Below are 19971 nucleotides of genomic sequence, written 5' to 3'. Positions count from 1 at the left end.
TTTGCCAGAGACCACTTAGCATCCAGCCCCCTGTCTTGGCTGGCCTTTCTGGGCTTGTAGCCACACTAAGGCATAGTAGCCTCTGTATATGCATTGTTGGTGCAGACCTCTAGGAATTTTCTTTTTACTTGCACCTACCAATACCAATTGGGTATCTGTTCAAGCATTTATGTGCTGTGGTAAGCCTAGATATAGGCATGTATTACATCCCTTTCCCTGTCCGTAGGAATATGGAGAGGACCCCCCCCCCCCCCCCGCACACACACACATGCACTTTTTTTTATGTAATGTAGATCCAGATCCCAAGATTGAGTACTTAAAATTTTAAAACAAATTTCACTAACTTGTCATAAAATACCCTTCTAATAAAGTATGCAATTCAGTGGTTTGTAGTATAGCCACAGGGTCCTGTGACCCCACTAACTCCAAATAGTGTTAAATAGTCCAAAAGAATCACTATATGCCTGCAGCCCCTCCTTGTTTCCATGTTGCCTCTGAGTCAGTCAGCCTCTGATCTGCTCTGGATTTACCTGTGCAGTACATTTTGTACAAGACACAACATCTGGGCGCTCCTGCCTGGCTTCCTAGCAGAATATTATGAAAGGTCATCTGTTTGGTAGCATGTATCAACCACTGAACAGTAGCTTCTGATGTGGCTCCACTATATATAATGTACACAATGTAGCAGTAATAACAGCTTATTAGAATGGAACTTTTTCATGTAGCAGCCATTAAATTTAGCAAATATTTGAACAATTAGAGTACAATACATCTCACAATACTGCAGATAGCATTTTGCTGGTCACATGACTAATAATGATAAAATCAAAGCAATGATGGATTACATAAGCAAGTATGACCTCATCCTGTTAGATTTCCTGTGCACAAAGAAGCCAGTCTGCAGAGGTTTAGTAATAGTTTACTGTTCTCTACCTGTTTTAAGCTGTCTCCTCACAAATCCTAAATTCTGGTAAGAAGTAGGTGAGGCATGTGGCAGTTGGTGATTACCTGGCTCTGCTTAACCCATTTTATAGATGGAGAAATTAAGAGGCTGCCACTGTTGTTGGAATGGTACTTTAATTTCATCAGTTTTAAGAACTTAACTTTCCCGTGTTTTCTCAGTATTTTCCTTCCTAATTAGCCTGTGATTAACACTTCCCCAAATGAGAAAAGCAATGCTAGAAAAACGGATGGAGTACTCTGGAGAGGTTTATTGGTTGATGTTGTAGGTGAGACCACTTGAGGTGGCCTGTCTCCCACCTGCTGTTCACGCTCTTGCCTTCTCCCTTCAGGATTATGAGGAAAGTCTGGACCTTGTTTCACACCCGTAATTGTGTTGTTTCAGTGAGAAATGTAAGGCCAGAGGATTCACTGTGATCGTGGATGGCAGGAAGTCTCAGTGGAATGTGGTGAAGACAGTCGTCTTAATGCTGCAGGTAATTAGTTTTCCTCATCTGTCAATCAGGAAGTGTGCTTCATTTTATAGCAGGATATCATGATGAAAATAGCAAGCACATTTTATTATCAAACTGTGCCCAGGCTTCTCGGCAGTGATGTAGTTCTGAAACTAAAATTTCACACAATCACCATGGGGTTGCTTAAATTCAGTTATTGTATCTTTAAATTTATGTAGTAGAGTTAAATCCCACCTTGCTGTACAGGCTTTATAGGCTGAAAGTAGTATGTCATGTTGAAGTAGTCTCAGCAAGAGAGCCTGTGATTGCCACATGAAGGCTGGGAACCCAGGGACCACCAGGGTGTGTGGTGTGCTGTGCTTCTAGCCACACTCCAGCTCCTGGGCTTCTTATTGGAAGTAGGGCTGGGCAAGTCAGGTCAGGAAAAGGTTTGCAGTTGAGCCTTATATGTCTTTCCCTGCTAGATTAGCTTTTTAAAAACAAAAACACAAAGCAGTATAAATTAGGGATTTGTGATGATCACACTAAGAACTTAGAACCTAGAAATTTGTTTCATAGCTCTGCTTTTAGGACATTAGTAGCTCACAAATTCACATTTAATAAACAGTTGCTAAGTCTACAGAGTGGGTGCAGGGCATCTTGTCTTATATTTCTGTGTCCCCGACACACTGTTTTGTTCATCTCTGGCATATAGTAGTGATGTGGCAAATTATTGTTTTCTACTGTAAGTCTACCAAGTGAGTACCAAGTACTCAGTCAGTGAGCACCAGAGCTGTATAGCTGGGGTCAGTGAGTGTGAGTGATGGCTGGCTGCCCTTTTAGCTTCTGTGGAGAGTAGTGGGACTAAGCACATTGACATTCTCAGCTAGGAGAATGCTATCGTTCCATATGTTACTTAGGATGATTAGGATAACATGACTTGGGGTGCCAGCAAAGAGTGTTTGTGTGAGATTAGTGTGTCTCGAGTACTATACACATGATTTAAGTTTAGCCTCACAAAGCTGGAAGGTGGCACAGCGCATGGGCTGCATGCATGTCTGTGTATCACATCTGTGGCCAGTGCCAAAGAGGTCAGAAGAAGGTGTTAGATCCCTTTGGACTGGAGTTATAAACATTTGTGAGCTGCCATTTGGGTGCTGGGAATTGAGCCTGGGTACTTTGGAAGAACAGCCTGTGCTCTTCACTGCTGAGCCATCTCCCAGCCCCTGTAGCTTTCTTCTTAAGGATGTGGCATAAATGCTTTCTCATTAAGCTCTGTCCTGGTTCTCTGAGGACCAGGTTTTATGAAAGTACAGATTCATGCCCCATAGTAGCCTATCTGCCAAGTGTGTGGCAGCACCTTGCCTCCCAGCCCTGGAGAGCATTCTGACTTCTCTGAAAAAGTTGTTAAGTTCCACTTAGGTAAGTAATCCATTCAGGATGCTCTTGTGGTCTTCCTTTCATCCTGACATTCACCTGCCACAGGTGAGCCTTTGGGACCTGCTGTCATTTGCACTTTGATCTGCAGTTCTGTACAACAATCAGCGGGCTTAATCCCTGCTGTGATTTCTTCTTTCCTGATAGATAATTTTGTGGACATTTGCACTGATTAATATCTAACTTTTTCAGAATTCCCTTGGCCATTTTCCTCTAGTAAACTGTCTCTACTCAGGAACTGACTTGCTGATTTGATCCCAGGGGCTGGGGCCAGCTGTTTGCCCTACCCTCCAGCCCCCTGGGAGCAGCTCTGCCTGTCACTCCTGTTCTGAAAGAGGGGCCCTGTTTCTCTTGCTTCTCATACTTTCCTATCCAATGACTTGGAAATACTGATTTTCCATAGGTCAATAAATGAATAAACTGCACACCAGACTTCCAAGCCTCTGTGCTAAGGGATTTGAAACAGTTAAGTCTATCTTGCTCTCCTTAGCTACATCCTAGTCATCACAGGATCACTGGATTTGCACTGTGCCATGGGCATGCTTTTGTTGAGAGATCGTTTCCTTCTCTTTTCTAAAAATTATTGTAACTTGGTGCAGCCTAATGGTTTAGTAGTGGTTGGAGTCTTAGGTTTAAGTGAGTACTGGAAGCTGACTGGGCACATCATCTGCAAACCGTCTATGACTTATACTCCACCACAGACTGAAGAGTTGGAACAGGGATTCTCTGGCTCTCAAAGTCTAACATGTTTTTCATCTGGACCGTTCCGCTCATGTGTTGACCTGGTCCAGAGCATGTGAAAGAGTGTGGTGGAACAGTCAGACATACCTGGGTTCTGCTCTGGCTTCATTACCTCTGATTCTAAGCTAAAGTTACATGAGTGAGATCCACTAGCAATGAAGACTCAGTTACTCAACAGCTATTTATGGGATGGCTTCTGTATGTCAGACACTGAGATTATAAAGTGATGTTCATAGCTAAGGTAGCTGCCATTGTGAAGCTCTGTGCCATTGAGGAGTCAGGCAGTGGGTGGTTAAGGAAATGAATGAACGTTGTTAACTGGTGAAAGCTGTGACGAATGTGGAGTGGGGAGCATGATGAAGATCACACATGATGAAGAACACACACACACACACACACACACACACACACACACACACACACTAGATGACAGGGAAGGCATCTTTAAGGAGGGCACTCTCAATCCAGGACAGAGAAGTGGAGAGCAAAGTTGGGAGACAGGGTCCGACCTGTGTTCTAGGATTTGGAGCTCAGCGTGAGGGTAGAGGGGTGCTATAAGGAAGGGGTGTCCAGTGAAGCTGCATCAGCACAAGCCGGTGCAGGGTATCTCAGGAGTGAGTGTGGGCACATCCGCAGAACAGGGGGTAGAAGTGGTTACATTGTAGATGTGTTCTCCAGTCAGACTCTGTATGCTCTCTTAGTCAGTAGCAAGTCTTACACAGTAAGTGTTAACCACCATTCTTTCCATGATGCAAATGGTCATATTAGAACATGGGAAGTTGTATTGTGTGAAAGGTAATTTTGTCTTCTACTTCATAATCACAAAGAATCCCTACTGCTTGTGTAATGGCTGTTAAGAAACTAACACTTTGTAAGAAAATGGATGTCTCATTTTCTGAAGAAATTCTTCATGATGGTGGTGTTAGAAAACATTTGTCCCATATCATAAAAAATAATTTTAATAGTGTCTTAGTTAAAACATACGTCTTGTGGTTTAATTTAAACATACTTCCAGCAGAGATACTGTGTGTAACAAGAGCAATTGACATGTATAGTCTGTTTAAAACTGTTTGAAAATTTTCTGAGTAGCTTGTTGTTACTTATTGCCATTTAGATTGTGGAGTTTAAAGAGTTTCTTCTGCTTTATTATTTGAATTCTTTTCTAAGTGTCTGAGGATAATCACAAGTGTGTCTAGTAATTTGCACATTTAGTAAATCATTTGCATGTATAATTTGTACTTGTTCTTCTATGTTTTACAGAATGTTGTTCCAGCCGAGGTATCCCTTGTTTGTGTAGTGAAGCCAGATGAATTCTGGGATAAGAAAGTAACACATTTTTGTTTTTGGAAAGAAAAGGATAGACTTGGCTTTGAGGTAAATATAACCTATATAAAAAGAGATGTGTTGTATCTTTGAAATTCGGTTTCACTGATCTACTGGGCGTGCATAGATAGTTGTTTAGAAGGTTTTTCACTGATCTACTGGGCATGCATAGATAGTTATTTAGAAGTGTTTGCTTTATGCCTGCTCTACCATCTCTAGTATTTGCTCAAATCTCAGACACTTGTTGAATAATTGTGTCTTTTTCATAAGCTATAAAGACTTTATTCCCATATATACTCTTTAGCTCCAAGAAAACTAGGACTTTTGTATTTAAGTCTCAGTGATCATGAAGAGGAAACGTAGCAAGTACTGGGCCATTCTAGACCTTACGTGGGCCTAAGAGTTCATTGTCTGTGACATGCCATGTTCATCCTCGAGCTTTTTCTTACAGGGAGTCAGCTGTGTGCATCATTGGTCCTTGATGTTTAGGTCACTCTGTCCCTTTGGCTGCTCTGCCAAAAGCCTTGGGGGCTAAACTGTTAGAGCCCGCACTGCCCCAAGCTGCTCCAGTCCGAAGGTTGGGGTTCAGCAAGAGAGAAAATGAGGATGGACTCGAAGAATGGAGACCAGACAGAGTGTGATTCAATCCCGTTTATTCTTCAGTCTCTCTTCCTAGTCCAAGTCCCAAGTCTTGAGTTCCTAGTCCCTAGTTCCTAGTCCCTAGTGCCTCCAAGTTCCAAGTTTCTACTCTCAGGTTCAAGTGCCCAATACCTAATAATTCTTCTTCCAGGTTCTCTAGTCCAAGTGTCTTCTTCCTCAATGCCTAATTCCTACTCCAAGTTGTACTCTAAGTTGTACTCTCTAACTTAATTCCTAGTTCCAAGTTGTACCCAAGTTGTACTGAACTCTTCTGTCTGCCTCTCACCTTTTATGTGTCTCACTTCTAAGCCACGCCTCTAAGTCACACCTTTAAGTCATGCCCTTAGGCCTTGTCTCTAAATCTGATCTCTAAGTCACGCCCTTAAGTCTCCGCTCTAAATCACACCTTTAAGTCTCACACACCCAAGGGAAGATCCTGGCTATCTAAACCAAGATGTTATCAGAGTGTGCTCAGCTGTTGTAGGCTAATGTAATCAAATCTCTTTTCAGGTTATATGGCCCAAGATGGCTGCAAGGGTGATAGCCGCCTTCTGTCGGCTCCCCACAAAGATTCCATGTTGACTTTGAACACTGTTGTTCATTTGTGTAGGTCTTCCATTTGATATTCTGTTTGGTGGTCTCTATAGTTCTTGCAACTCTGGACTTTGTCGCCCATTAATTTTGAAAATTCTCTGACTTTGGTTTAAAATATCTCTACCCTTGCTTTATATTTCTGGGATTTTAACTGTGTCCATGTTAGATGGTTTGAAAACTTCTTACTTTGCTTGTTTGGTCTTCCATTTTATCTTTAATATTATATTATTCCCTTTTTTGTTCTTTTCTCTTTTTTCCTGTTTTTTTAATTCTGGGTTTTGCATTTAGGGTCTTGTGAATAGTTGACAAGTGCTCTGGTACTGAGTATGTTCCAAGCCCTGTTTGGGTGTTTACTCCTTTGGAATTTTTTATTTTAATCCATTTCAAGCTCTCTGCTTTCTGGTCTTGCTGAGTTTATTGACAAGGGCACTGGAAAGTTTCCTCATGTGTTACCATAGTTTTGCTGTGTGGTGTCTCTATTTGAATTTTGTATACCCAGCCCTCCATCCAAGTATTCATATCCATGGATTCAAATCACGTGAAAATATTTGAAAAAAGTTACTTCTAGGACTAGAACATGCTGCCATTGCTAAAGAGCCTTCTGTGCAAGCATAAGGACCCCAGCTCAGTCACAGAACTCAAGTAGGGAAGCTCGACACGGTGGCACATAATTGTAATCCTAGTCCTGGGAGATGGAAATATGCAGATTCCTGGGGCTGGCCAGTCGGCCAGCTTAGGCTGCTTGGTGATCTTGATGCCAATTTGAGAGCCTATGTCTAAGCAAACAAAACAGCAACAACAAAAAGAGGTGAATGGCACCAGAGATCCTGAGGAATGATATCCAGGGTTGTCCTCTGGCCTCCACATATACTGGCATGTGCGCTGAGACAGACAAACAGAAAGACAAACACACACACACACACATTTTTGTACTGAATATAGCCTTTGTGACACAATTTTCTAAACAGTACAGTTGAACAACTGTTAATCCATTTGTGTTTTATTAAGTATCATAAGTAATCTAGTTGATATAAAGCATGTAGGAGCTTCATGTGTGCTGTATATGCAAATGCAGTGACTCTGTACTTAGAGATCTCAAATATCTTTAGATTTCATTACTTGCAATGGTATCCAGGATCCAGCCTCCTTAGGCCCTAAATGATGAATTTAGTTTTGGTCTCTTTGGTGAACTTTCATCTGTCCCTGCCCATGACCTCTCTGTCTCTGCATCATAGCTGTCTGCATAGTTCCCAGCTACCTGACACCACAGTCGCCACTTTTCTGACTCTCCTTGCTTGAGTCTTGAGTATGGTGTTTCTTGTTTGCTTTTGTGTTGTATTTTTAATTGAATATTTGACACTTTGTCTAAGACAGTAAAAAGAATTGAGGTAAATAGCATTTGTGCCTGCATAGTAACCCATCTTATTTTTTCTTTGATTTTACTAGGTAGGGGAAATGTTGTTACACTAGCAAAGAGCAGAATTGGCGCTTAGCTTTGTTTTATTATTTTCCACAGTGCACATACACTTTGGATTTCTCTGTAGTCACTTTGACTGGGACAGTGCTCTTTCTAGCTTTCAATATAACAAGTAGAAACCAGATTATTTTCCCCCACTTTTTTTTTTCAACTTTGTCATTGGTAGGCCTGACTATACATGGACTTAGTGAGAACTGTGTGCTAGCCAATTAAAGAAAAATGGCTCCAGCTAGTACGAAGAATATTCTCCTGTCAGTATGGGTGGGAAATCACATCCCAAGAAGCTGAGCCAAGAACGCCCAAGTTCTGCAGGTGGCACCACAGAGTGAGCACTTGAGACACGTAGTTCATAGCTAGGGACCAGCAGAAAACGTTGCTCTGAAGAGACTGCAAAGTGAACAGGTGCCAGCTGTTGAGACTCAGTATGGACAGAACAGGGAAAGAGCAGCACCTTTTATGAAAGCCTGCCACATCTGCTTAGGCATAGGTGTGTGCTCGCTGTGTGAATGGACCGGTACTAAACATCTTGGAGGATAAAGGAAAAGACAGCTTTGGCCTGATGCCATAACTGTTTCCCTTAAAATGGAAGTGTTTAATGAATGACGCTTCTTTGTATCAATATATTTCTCCTAGACACTGGAGAGGATCAGTTTTGATATTTGCCTAGTAAATAAATGCTTATTAAAAGCCTGATGTCTTAAAGAGGGGAGATTTATTTCATATGCTGGTTATTTTGCCACTAAACACTCAACTTTAGAGGTGAAGTTCAGCCCAGCTCGTAAGGGTTGCTTAGAGCTCAGAGGTAGAATCAAATTCAATATTGATTCTGATTTAATTGAAAGTATTTTCTTTAGCCTCATTTTGAATAATTTGGGCTTTTGTAAAAATGTTTATATCTTTGTAGATACTTATTTTAGAATGTAACTTTGTTTTAAATACCAATGTTTTTACAAGCATGGCTAAGTGCTTTACTTTATAGAATTACGTATGATATAACAGTTTTATTATCAGCTTTCCACGGTGTCAGCTGAACACCTACTGATCCTGTCGACTGTTCCATGATTTCACATTTTCTTTCCTATCTGCGTGATTTCTTCTTCTGGTGATCTATCTCTTGTTCACTTCCACAGTGCTTTTTCTTGTCCACCAAATATTCCTTTTGTGGCTAACCTCAGTATTTCTCAGTACATCCATCCTGTCTGAAATCTGCATGCATCATTCAGCTCAGTGTTTTCAAGGTCCTTCTGTCCCTCAGCAGCACCTCACAGCTGACTGACAGATGTTGCTGATCAGGGGACAGCATCTGTATATTGACAAGACTTGTACTGGCATTAATCTTGCCCTCATACTGAGATGCCAATAATCAGAATGCTGTATCCCCTTTATCTATAAATGCTCATAATAATAAAAGTATGTTTATTCACATTTGTGTTCTTCTCTAATTATATCTGATTCTTGCCTCTTTTGGTGTTTACCGGTGGTGCCATCCAAAAGGAAACTTACTTTATGTTCCTTTGTCAAGAACACCCCTGCTGACATGCAGTCTTCTCAATTTTTACCAAAGTTTATTAGAACTGGAACTAGTTAGAATGTTATAGATATAGAGCCAAATTACTGTGGGTTATCTTTATCTGATCATCATTTCAGCCACAGGTAAAAACTTGAGACTGTATTGACAGCCGGCACTACCTTCCACCAGCCTGAAAGCTAAGAACATCATCAGCTACATTTGACTGAAAAAGACCTTAAACTGATCACTTTCTTGTGCCGTGACTATAAAGTTTGAGTAACTGCTTCTAGCCAGGAGCACACTGGGGCAGCCTGTGTCTGCGTTCCAGGGCTGTGCTCACTCATAGCTCAAGTACCTCTCAGAATAAATTAACTTTTACTCTTTTGGAAGTGTTGTTAGCTATATTCTGTGTTTCTTGTAAATTTGCTTTATCTATTCAGTTAGGCTTTTGTTGTTTTGTTTTCATCTGCCAAGGTTTTCTTTGAAGACTGGTGCATGCACAGAAAGGGTAGTAAATTGTGTGTGCTTCCTAGAAATGAATGTGCAGTGGTTGTGGGGCTGTGGGCTTTCCCATTAAGTGAAGCCTTTTAATCTTCAGTTTCTTCTTCTCGTTCTTCCCCCTCATCCCTGTCCTCCTCCTCCCCTCCCTCCATTGTTGTCATTCTTGGACACACCCAGCTTTCACTGTACAGCATTGTGAACACATTGTAGTGAGCATCTACAGTATATTTAACACACTTTCACAGTCTTCAGTCTTGATTTCCACAAGTCCACACTTGGATTTCCATGGGTATTCAGATTTGATTCTTCTCCCAAGGCTGCTCACTGGAGATGTCTTCCTTGACAATTAGACTCAGGCACTGACTGTCTCTTCTCCTTTTGTTAATGTGCCATTCAATATCTTGATCTTTTAGTTCATCAAACTTTGGGGAATTGTGATTTGGTTCTACTGTTCTTTCTCAGTGTCCTTGCTGGGGTGTTTGCACAGTGAGAGACTTGCCCTGTCTTGTTATGTGCCTGCCATCGGTCCCTCTTATGAAATGTTCTGCCTGTGTTTAACTTCCTCTGTTGCTGGTCTCAGCATAGTGACTTTATCCCTTGGCATAGCCTGAAGACTAGTATTTCTTTTAAATTTACAGACTTAAACCATTCAATGTATCGGTCCATACTTATTCTGACTGACTTCTTTAGTTAGCAAAGATCTTTTCAGGCCCCTTTGGTACTACCATAGCGATCTCTGACAGTTTATGGTGATCTAGGTGAGATGGTATTTTTATGCATACTTATTTCATCAGTGCCCTGACCAGCCTGATTTCTTTCACTGAAAAATGGTGTTTGGATGTTACAGTCTAGATGCTAGGAGTGTATGTTTCTACAGAGTTTGCCTGGAAAATACGTAATTATTATCTTAGTACAACCAGCTAATTTTACATTTAAATTGATACAACAATTTTTCATGTTAATTTATTAAGAAAATGGTTTTTATTACTAAGGTATTTTTAATATTGATAAAGTATTAAAAATAGGTTGTCTGAGCTGCTAGTACTTTTTAAAATGTTGGCATTGTCAGAATATTTTGACAGTTTTTAAAAGCAGATAACCTATTGAATTGATTTTAGATGTTGTTGCATTAACTAAACAAATGCTCACTTGCTATCATTTTGAAACAAGGTTACATGTTTTTATCTTCTTATTCCCCTTCAGAGACTTTAATAATTTACTCAGTATTTCTTAACTTTTCTCCTGTAGGTTATTTTAGTGTCTGCCAATAAGTTGACACGTTACATAGAGCCATGCCAGTTAACAGAAGACTTTGGTGGGAGTCTCACCTATGATCACATGGACTGGCTAAATAAGAGGCTGGTTGGTATATTAGTATAAAACAAGATAATCAAGTGTTTTTACATGTAAATAAGATGTTTGGACAACATTCTCATTTTAATCAACTAAGATAAAGATTGTTTTTGATAAAAAACCAAAAAGAACATGGTCTGTGCTTAGTAGTGTAAGGTCTGGAACCCACACTCAGCAGTTGGAGTCACTTGACTAGAGTACTTATGCTAAAACCCGGGTGTGTGGCCTTCACTATTGTAGTTAATTTCTTCATGTCTTAGTTTTCATATCTATAAAATGGTAATAATAATAGTACTATCTTCTGCAATTGTGAGCAAGACAAATTGAATTTGGACCTGAAACACTTCAAGCAGCCCAACAGGTATCCTGTGTTGACTGTTATTGTTGGGTAGGGCTTAGTAAGGTCACCCTTAGAGTCAGGTGGCAAGAGCATAATGTCTTGAGAGGTGATCTCAATGACATGACTACGTCAGAAGATACTTCAACATGTGAATTATCAGCTTGTGGCACAGCATGAGAGACTAAGTCTGTCATTTCAGAAAGCTTCTGCTTGTCCAGACTTCTGAGGTGCGCTTCTCTGTGTCACACAGCATTGTTTTTATTGAATTGTGGAGAGAATGGTCTCTAATGGAGCATCTAGAGGTCGTATACTAACTTTAGAGAACTTTGGTTATCCCTGAATGAGTAGCCATTCCTGCCCTGTATTAAACAGGGACATGACTACTGGACACCTGTGTGTCTACTTTATTGTCTGTGTTCAAATGAGCCTAAGTCCTCTCTCAGACAGACTTAGGGAATCGCGTTAAAATTAGAGGCAATGCGTCTTTATATAATACACTGTCTGTAGACAGACTGTCAGTCGAGTAAGGTGAGGAAATGCTCTCTAACTAGAATTGGTGGCCATAGCTGGTCTCAGTAACATTCATGTAGTTATAAAATTTGTTATTGGTACAAATGTTTCTCAAAGAAGGATAGGAATGGAAATAGATTTGAATAAAGTGATTTAATAAATTTAAATTTGAAAATTCCATCACTCTTAAAGCTCCTCATCACTTGAGATCGGGGTTTGTGCATTGTTGTGCTCTGTTGATTAGATTACACCATGTGACCTGAAGTCTTTATTATGTATTGATTTTCGAGATTTTTCATGGCCTGTCTCTACAATCTCCTGTTGCAGGTCTTTGAGAAGTTTACAAAGGAGTCTACATCATTGCTAGATGAACTTGCTCTGATTAACAATGGAAGCGATAAGGGGAATGAGCAGGAGAAAGAAAGGTAGGCAGTTGCCTGTCAAGAGTGCTGTGCTGCTGGCTCAGGTTAAGGGGACTGCAGTGAGCACGTCTCTACTCAGAACTGCCACACACAGCTGATAAGCATTTGCTTTACACATACAATGTTCCTTTGACTTAAGTTGGCTTTACGAAGCTACTTTGTGATGAGTGTAGCTGTGTCTTTTTCCTTACACTGGAAAGCATTCTGTTGTAAGAACATGCTTTGAAACAGAAGCCATTTTCTATTCTTAGTTTTGACTTTCCCGAGAACATCTGCAGTTTAATTCTTAAAACTTCTTCAGATTCATTAGTACCAAAATATGTAGCATACAGAATGCTTAAGTTTAATGTAAGGAGTTTGGCATTTCATCATACTCGACATAGCAGTTGAGTTGTATCATCAAGTATAGCTCTCCAGACTTACCGCCTTCAGTTGTTGGTCGATGGGCCAGGTTTCTTTCTATGTAAGGCTAAAGCACATTAAGAAGGAGACCAGCCCCTGAGCTTCTGATTGATGGTGGTCACTAGCACTGTGTGTTTTCACTAGGACATTTAAGGGAACCAAGAGGCATTCTCATTCAGCTTCTTTGCATCTGACCTTGAATATACAGTGGAACCTAAGAATTCAGATATGATCATGTGTCAGTCAGCTCAAATCACATGGTCACTTCGATGTAAGAGGATGATAACTTTACCAAATGTTGATTACAAAAAGTTCAGATTATAAAAACAAACAGTTTGAATTACAGTCTAGTTAAGGATACCATAAATCATCACAGGGATTAGTGTCCTGTACATAGTATCTTTTATGTGGCTTCTCCCATAAAGGCACGGACAGTGTCTTTTCATACTAGACAGGGTGCTCATGACTCACTAATGTCATATTTTCACACAAGTCTAGCTTAGTGAGTCAATAATTTTATTTGGGTTACTTATGGGAGCATGGGTGAGAGGTTACCTACAAGACAGTAGGCAACTTATAGGCAGCTATAGCACCAAAAAAGAGACTCTCTGTCTAGCAAGAGTGAAGCCTTTGTACATCCTGCAGGTGAAGAAGGGCCTCTTGTGCTACCTGGTTCACCTCCCTCCACTTTCACAAGAGAATATTAGTAGAATATTAGACTGTCTTACAACAGTCTCTTGGGTGTAATCCTAGTGTTCTATTTCAAGACAGCAATCCTGCTTGGGGAACAGAGTTCCATAATATTATATAAAAATGTAAATGCATATATATAACTAAATATGTGATACATATGTAGCTATCACACACACACTTATTTCTCAGGAAAGACAGGCATTTGAATAGAGTTCCCATAGGAAATGAATCTACGGTCAGAGTTTAATGCAGTATTTCTATCCCTGCTGATGGCTGTCAGCCTGGGTTAAGGTCTGTGAGGAAGCCCAGCATCAAAGAAGCCAGTTTAATTTTACCTCCCCATGCTTATATGACAATAGGCCAGGGCCTGGTTCTTCTATAGTAAAATGTGTTTTTAATGTTTTCAGAAAGATACTTGTGTGTCTACAAAAAGTATTACTAAAACCTTGTGTTGACCAATCTCTTTCCACACAAATGTTATCATTTAGTTTCTTTCATACTTAGGTAATAGAATCCCATCCCTTGCAAATTTGTATCAATCTTTATTGTATCAGCCTTCAGGGAGCATCTAGGTTACCCAAGAGGTGAAGACAAGGATAAATTAACAAGTTAAAGGGTTTAGTTTGGCATATAGCAGCATGGTCTTTGGTTATGATTTGGTAGCACCTCAATTTTTCTTGAATTTTCTTTTCCTCATGTATTTAAGAAAGTGAAGGTAGAAGAAATCCAGCTGCCTGAGAAACAGGACCACAGTGTAGAAGGGGTGGGGTACAATTGTTAGGACACCACACATGCATGCATATAGGTGTTCATGTCAGTCACCATACATGCATGCATATAGATATGCATGTTAGTAATGTCTGCATGCTACTCCAAAGGTGTAGGAGACAAAAGTCAACATGCAATGTGAGCCTAAGAGTTTTCTGGTTGGTTCTGTAGGGTGTTTTAGTTTTGTAATCATGGATCTTGTCATTTTCACTAAGGAGCAGTTTGACTGTTCCTCTCCTGTTTGTATCTCCTTTATTTCTCTTCAGTCACTGCACTAGTTAAGAATTCAGACACAGTGTTGAATAAGAATGGAGAGAATGAAGACCGTGGTCTCCTTGTGTCTGTTGAGGTTTCCATGCTGCAGTCTGTGTGTGCTGTAGTACACTTACTTAATTATATATGGTGAACCGTTCTAAAATTTGCTGTGAAGCCAACCCAACTTGGCAAGAGTATGCAATCCTCTTAATGTGTTGTTAAATTTGGTTTGCAAATATTATATCAAATTTTTTGCACATTTATTTTCATTCAGTGAAATTGTTCTTTTTTGCTGTGTTTATTTCTGGTTTTGGCTTCATAAGATGAGTTGGTAGTAATTATTTCTTATGGGATAGTTTGAGGAATACTGGTGTTGGCTCTGTAATGGTCTGATAGAATTTAGCATATTTTTCTGGAATAAATGTATTAAGTGTAAAACAATAAATATTACAGCATTTAAAAATGATTCTTTTGATGTCTTCCAGGTCTGTGGATTTAAACTTTCTTCCATCTGTTGATCCTGAGACGGTTCTTCAGACAGGTAACATCATTTACCAGTGATGAGAATGATCTAGTAAACAAAGTCTTAGTCTCTTTAAAAAATTTACTCAACATGTAAGTTGTTAATGTAGTAGGAGTTTAAAGGGCAGTTTTTCAAACTATATGGGATTAACCTAATGGTATTAATATAATATTCACAATTAATAATGATAAATTATTTCCTCCTAAAAATCTTGGATCTATTTCCTATTTTATAAAATGAATTTCAAAAAGTACATTTAATTCTATCTCATTGGGTTGTTATGATGATTATTGAATACTTGCTATGTGTTGTATTCCCTCAGCAGCATTTGAGATAATTAGTATCATCGTCTCTTTGATACTTCAAGAAGCCAAGGCTTAGAGATAAAAATATAACCTAAGTAAATAAATTGTTTAGAATCAATTAAGGAAATTTATCACCACGGCTCAAAGCAGGCCCAAGTATAGAGGCACCAGTTACAACAGTTTGTAATCATCTGTGCAAATCACTTAAGTCCTTGGTGGTGGCCCTGTGCACTGATAGCCCATGCTTCATGCTATGTGTGTGCTCACCCCATGACTATAGTAGAGAGACATCAGTTCTATAAGAATGCATTGGAATTCTTAATGAAATACTGTAGTTTTATTTCTGATCTTCTGAAAAAAATTAATAGCTCATACTTCCAATCTTAGTAGGTTACAAGCACAAACTAAGTACTCTGTATATTAACTCATTTCTTCCTCAGCACAGTCTGTGAGGTTGGTCTTGTTACATCGTTTTCAAAAGGAATGAAACTGAGACATAAACAGTTAAGCTGGGCCTAGAGGCACAAGCTGATTAATTCCAGTGCCTACGAGGGGTAGTCAGAAAGGTAACAAGTTCAAGGCCTGCCTGATCCACAGAATAAATTAAATGAAAGTTTGATGAACTTACAGAGATCTCCTCTCAAAATCAAAAATGTAAAGAAGGCTTTAGATGTCCCTCAGGAGCTGCCCATGTTCCTAGCAGGCATGAGGCTCCAGTTCATTCCTTCATGACCAGAGTTATACATGCAGAGATAATGACCAGTAAGTCTTATAGTCAGAACCTGAACCCAGGCAGTGAGGCATCAAGTTGTTCTCTGAAATGGTTGTCCTGAATGCTCTCTGGTATAAATGGTACCCATGAGGAAAACACTAAGATATCAATTGTCAGAATGAAAGAATGGGTGTGTCCTGATACTAATGATAAACACACACATATATGGAGTTCATGCAAAGATTGTGATGTGTTTAAGTATTTGCACAGATTTTTAAAACAAATGTATTTTCAATTAAAAAAATGCCAGGAATAATGTTTTAAAATCTGAATAGTTTTGATGTATTTATTTGGCTGTATTTCAGTTTTGAGTATGATGTAGCTCTTAGTTTCTTAGAGGGCAAAGGAATACCTATAGCCCATAAATTACATGCTTAGAAATTACAGTAGTTGGTCAGTAAAAGTACTATTTTATATGAACACCTAGTTTCTTTCATGCATTATTTATCATTTCAAAAGCATCTTATTTTAAGCCATTGATTTAAGAACATTTTAAATATTTAAATATATGCATTAAGTTTTATTTTATATGCTGTGAAGACTTAAAGTAAGTACTGAAGGTATATAATGGAGATTTAGAACAACTAGATTGTTTTTTAGAAATTGGTTATATTTAAAAGCTACAAAAACCTTCTCATTCTAAACTTTAAAAGGTATTTAAATTTAGGATACTTCCAAAATAAAGAGAAGAAGAAAATTTATATCTATGTATTTTTGATGCCAGTGTAGCAATTGGAATAGTTGTATTCTGGGCAAATAGTCTCTTCATTTTTAAAATTGTCAATGTGCCTGTAGCTTTGGTATGCATTCTTCTGTGTCAGCTTCTCATGTGTGAGTAGACTCCTAAGTGAGCTTACTATAAGTCATTCTTCACCAGCATGGCCTGTTCACTAGTCAGTCAGTAGGTTACAGGCATTCCCATAGAGATTATTTCAGTATTCTTTTGTACTTTTGCTCTAGCTACTCTGATGATACATTTGCTTCACTGTCAACTTTTCTTTTAAGTGCTGTGCTTGAGAATGAAGAGCTGAAACCCTCTAACACGTTTCTTGAATTAGTAATAAAAATTCTAGAGTGCAATTTTGCTTTACAATTGATTGATACAACATCTTGAGTAATAATCCACCAAGAATCTGATAAATATTTATTAATGTTATATTCTACATTTACTATGACATATAGGGTGTTTATATTTACATGATTGGCCATTCGTTTCAGTATTTTTCTAGTATATATTATGTATTGAATGACTTTGTTCTCATGTGTATATACATATGCAGTTTTCCTACTCAATGTGATATATGAAGTTTCCACTTGTATTTCATTCCTTATGAGAAGGATAGGTTTTAAAATCAGGACTAGGATTTAGAAGATCAACCTATAGGGACTGTATTTTTTGTGGGCATTAATTACAAGTATCTTTCGTTTGTAAAGGGCATGAGTTGTTATCTGAATTACAGCAGCGTCGGTTCAATGGCTCCGATGGAGGGGTCTCGTGGTCTCCTATGGATGATGAACTGCTGGCACAGCCACAGGTTATGAAGTTGTTAGACTCTCTCCGGGAGCAGTACACCCGCTACCAGGAAGTCTGCAGGCAGCGCAGTAAGCGCACACAGTTAGAGGAGATTCAGCAGAAGGTGATGCAGGTGGGTGTCAGACTGCCGTGCCTCATCCTTGTGAATTCCGGGTCTCTTCCCTGATAATGTCTGTCTTGTGACTTATTATGTCTTCTTTATGTCACGTAGAGAACTTAGGAGATTTCAAACTGGATTCATATCTTCATAGGGAGCATCTAGACTAAAGTGAAATTATTTTTGAAATGGTGGAATTGATGATTTAACTGTCTAAACAAATGACTTCAAAAGCAGCTACTTTAAAACGTAAATGCTTTCTATATTCACTTAATTCATAACATTTGAACATGGTTGTTTGAGTTATTCTTAATTTCTAAAACTTATTAGACTATTTACTATCATTGTAAAGTATTCTATTGTAGCATACAAAGGTAATACATGTGATGTAGGTAATTCTAATAGTAAGTGTACACATTTATACTATTAATAAAAAGAAATGTGCTTAATGAATTTTTAGTTCCTTTTAGAACTGATTTTCATACAGAATATGACTGAAAATACCAAAACAAATATGAGACATTTCTACTCGGTGGGTTATGGTAGATTTTTATCTACCAACCAATAAGAAAATAAATCTTTAAATAATTTTATTTGAAGATACAAGCAGGCACAGCTAGAGAGGTGGCTTAGCAGTAAGAGAGTATACTGTTCTTGCAGAGGATGTGAGTTCAATTCCCAATACTCACTTGAAGGGCTTCCAGTTGCTTGTCACTCCAGCCTCAGGGGATCTGATGCTATATGCTTTTCTGTCATCTACAGGTACCGGTGCTTTTATGTATACACCCACGCACAGACACACACGTACACATAACTAAAAATAAAACCTTTAAAAAAAAGTACAAGCAGCTTGAAATATGAAATGTTCTTTTAAAATCTAGATTCATCGATTCTCTAGGTAAATATTTAGGCATGGTGCTAAATTGTATATAGGTTATAAAAGTAGACTCAGTTTCGTTTGTTGATAGAGATAAGGAGAAAAGCATTAAATATTGCAAGGAAAGAACTAGAGTGTTTTGGGCATTTCTAGACTGATGGTTTCTGTGGCTGCTGTAGTCTGGGAAGGCCTAGCAGGAGGAAGTAGAGGTTGACTTTATTTTCTAGGAACATGGCAGATTTTACCACACAGAAGGAGGGTTTACAGGAGGCTGGCATTTTTTGGTGGTGAGAGAATAGCGTAATAAGGGAGTGGTTTTGGAGTCTTGGATTGCCCTGGAATCTATAGAGCATCTTCTTATTAATTGAAACACGTGTGGAACCACTTATGGAAGGTTAGTGTTTAGAAAAAACCCAGCTCTCTAGTACTGTATATTTATTAACCTAGACTTGTCTAGCCTGCTTTGTGGTTCAGGAAAGCAGTGTCACATGTAAGAAACTCTTGGGTAACAGGTTGGACACTTCCTGAAATGGCCAAGATCATTCATTATTTGGTGAGGCACAGGGGAGCCAAAATGTTGGATGCCCCTGTGGAAAACGTTAGCTGGCATTGCCTATAAAGACTAAATGTTTAGGCTTTATGGATCGTGTGGTGTTTTCTGTAGCTACAGCTACCTAGCCTTCCTTATAGTATAAGGAATGTCTAAGTATGATATATGTATACAAATGTGCACGGCCTGTTTTCAGTAAAACTTTATTTTCAAAACAGGTGGTGGCCAGAATTGGCCTGCAGGCTATACTTTGGGACCTCTAACTAAATTAGTAAGTTATGAAAGGAAGATGTTGAATTCCAGGCAGAAATTGAGTTTTTAATTAACATTAATCACATATAAATCAAAGATGTTTGAGCACATGTTTAATTGTGACTGTAGGTACTCATTAGTATGTTAAAGGCAGCCTGTATCGATTGTACAGACTTTATGTTAGCGTTACCTTTGACAGCACAGAGCTGACATGACACAGTGGTTGGGACAAGACTCGGATTCTGAACCAAGGCTGTCTGGATCTGACCTTTTCCTCTGAGCAGCTTGGCCTTGGAAGACTGTTCTATGCCCTTGTTTCTTCCTCTACAGACAGAGCAATTATAGCAATAACAGCAGCAACACACCGATTTACTAAGACTTTTAAGTGAAGATTTAAATTGATAATTTTATAAAATCCTTATTGCCTGATATGTAACAAGTTCTGGCTTTTGGGTTTATGCGTAGGCAAAAGATTGATCACCATGTGTTTGCTGAATAGAATAGATCAGAGAAGCTAATGTATTGACAGATGCATTTTTGAATGCCCAGTTAAGAGATTAGAGAAGGGAGATGATGATGATGATGATGATGGTGATGATGATGATGATGATGATGTTTATAATGATTATGCTAGCTAACATTATTGTTAAAAACACAAATTTCACTACAGCTCAGGTTTTGTTGTTGTTGGTGGTGGTGGTT

At 38.9% G+C, this 19971-nt stretch overlaps 1 protein-coding gene across 3 annotated transcripts in view; it reads left to right on the top strand.

Moving 5' to 3' along the window:
- The window catches only part of Sestd1 (SEC14 and spectrin domain containing 1), an 89179-nt gene that overhangs the window by 45650 nt on the left and 23558 nt on the right, over positions 1–19971 (top strand). For all 3 annotated transcript variants that reach the window (XM_034495506.2, XM_034495505.2, XM_076928945.1), the window contains 6 exons: positions 1346–1436; positions 4833–4946; positions 10865–10978; positions 12147–12244; positions 14845–14900; positions 17394–17605. In XM_034495506.2, the coding sequence (XP_034351397.1) occupies positions 1346–1436; positions 4833–4946; positions 10865–10978; positions 12147–12244; positions 14845–14900; positions 17394–17605 (685 nt within the window). The remainder of the gene's footprint in view (positions 1–1345; positions 1437–4832; positions 4947–10864; positions 10979–12146; positions 12245–14844; positions 14901–17393; positions 17606–19971) is intronic.

This window comes from Arvicanthis niloticus, chromosome 2 (genome assembly GCF_011762505.2).
Source record: "Arvicanthis niloticus isolate mArvNil1 chromosome 2, mArvNil1.pat.X, whole genome shotgun sequence".
NCBI lineage: Eukaryota > Metazoa > Chordata > Mammalia > Rodentia > Muridae > Arvicanthis > Arvicanthis niloticus.
This window is presented reverse-complemented; position numbering and strand designations above follow the sequence as displayed.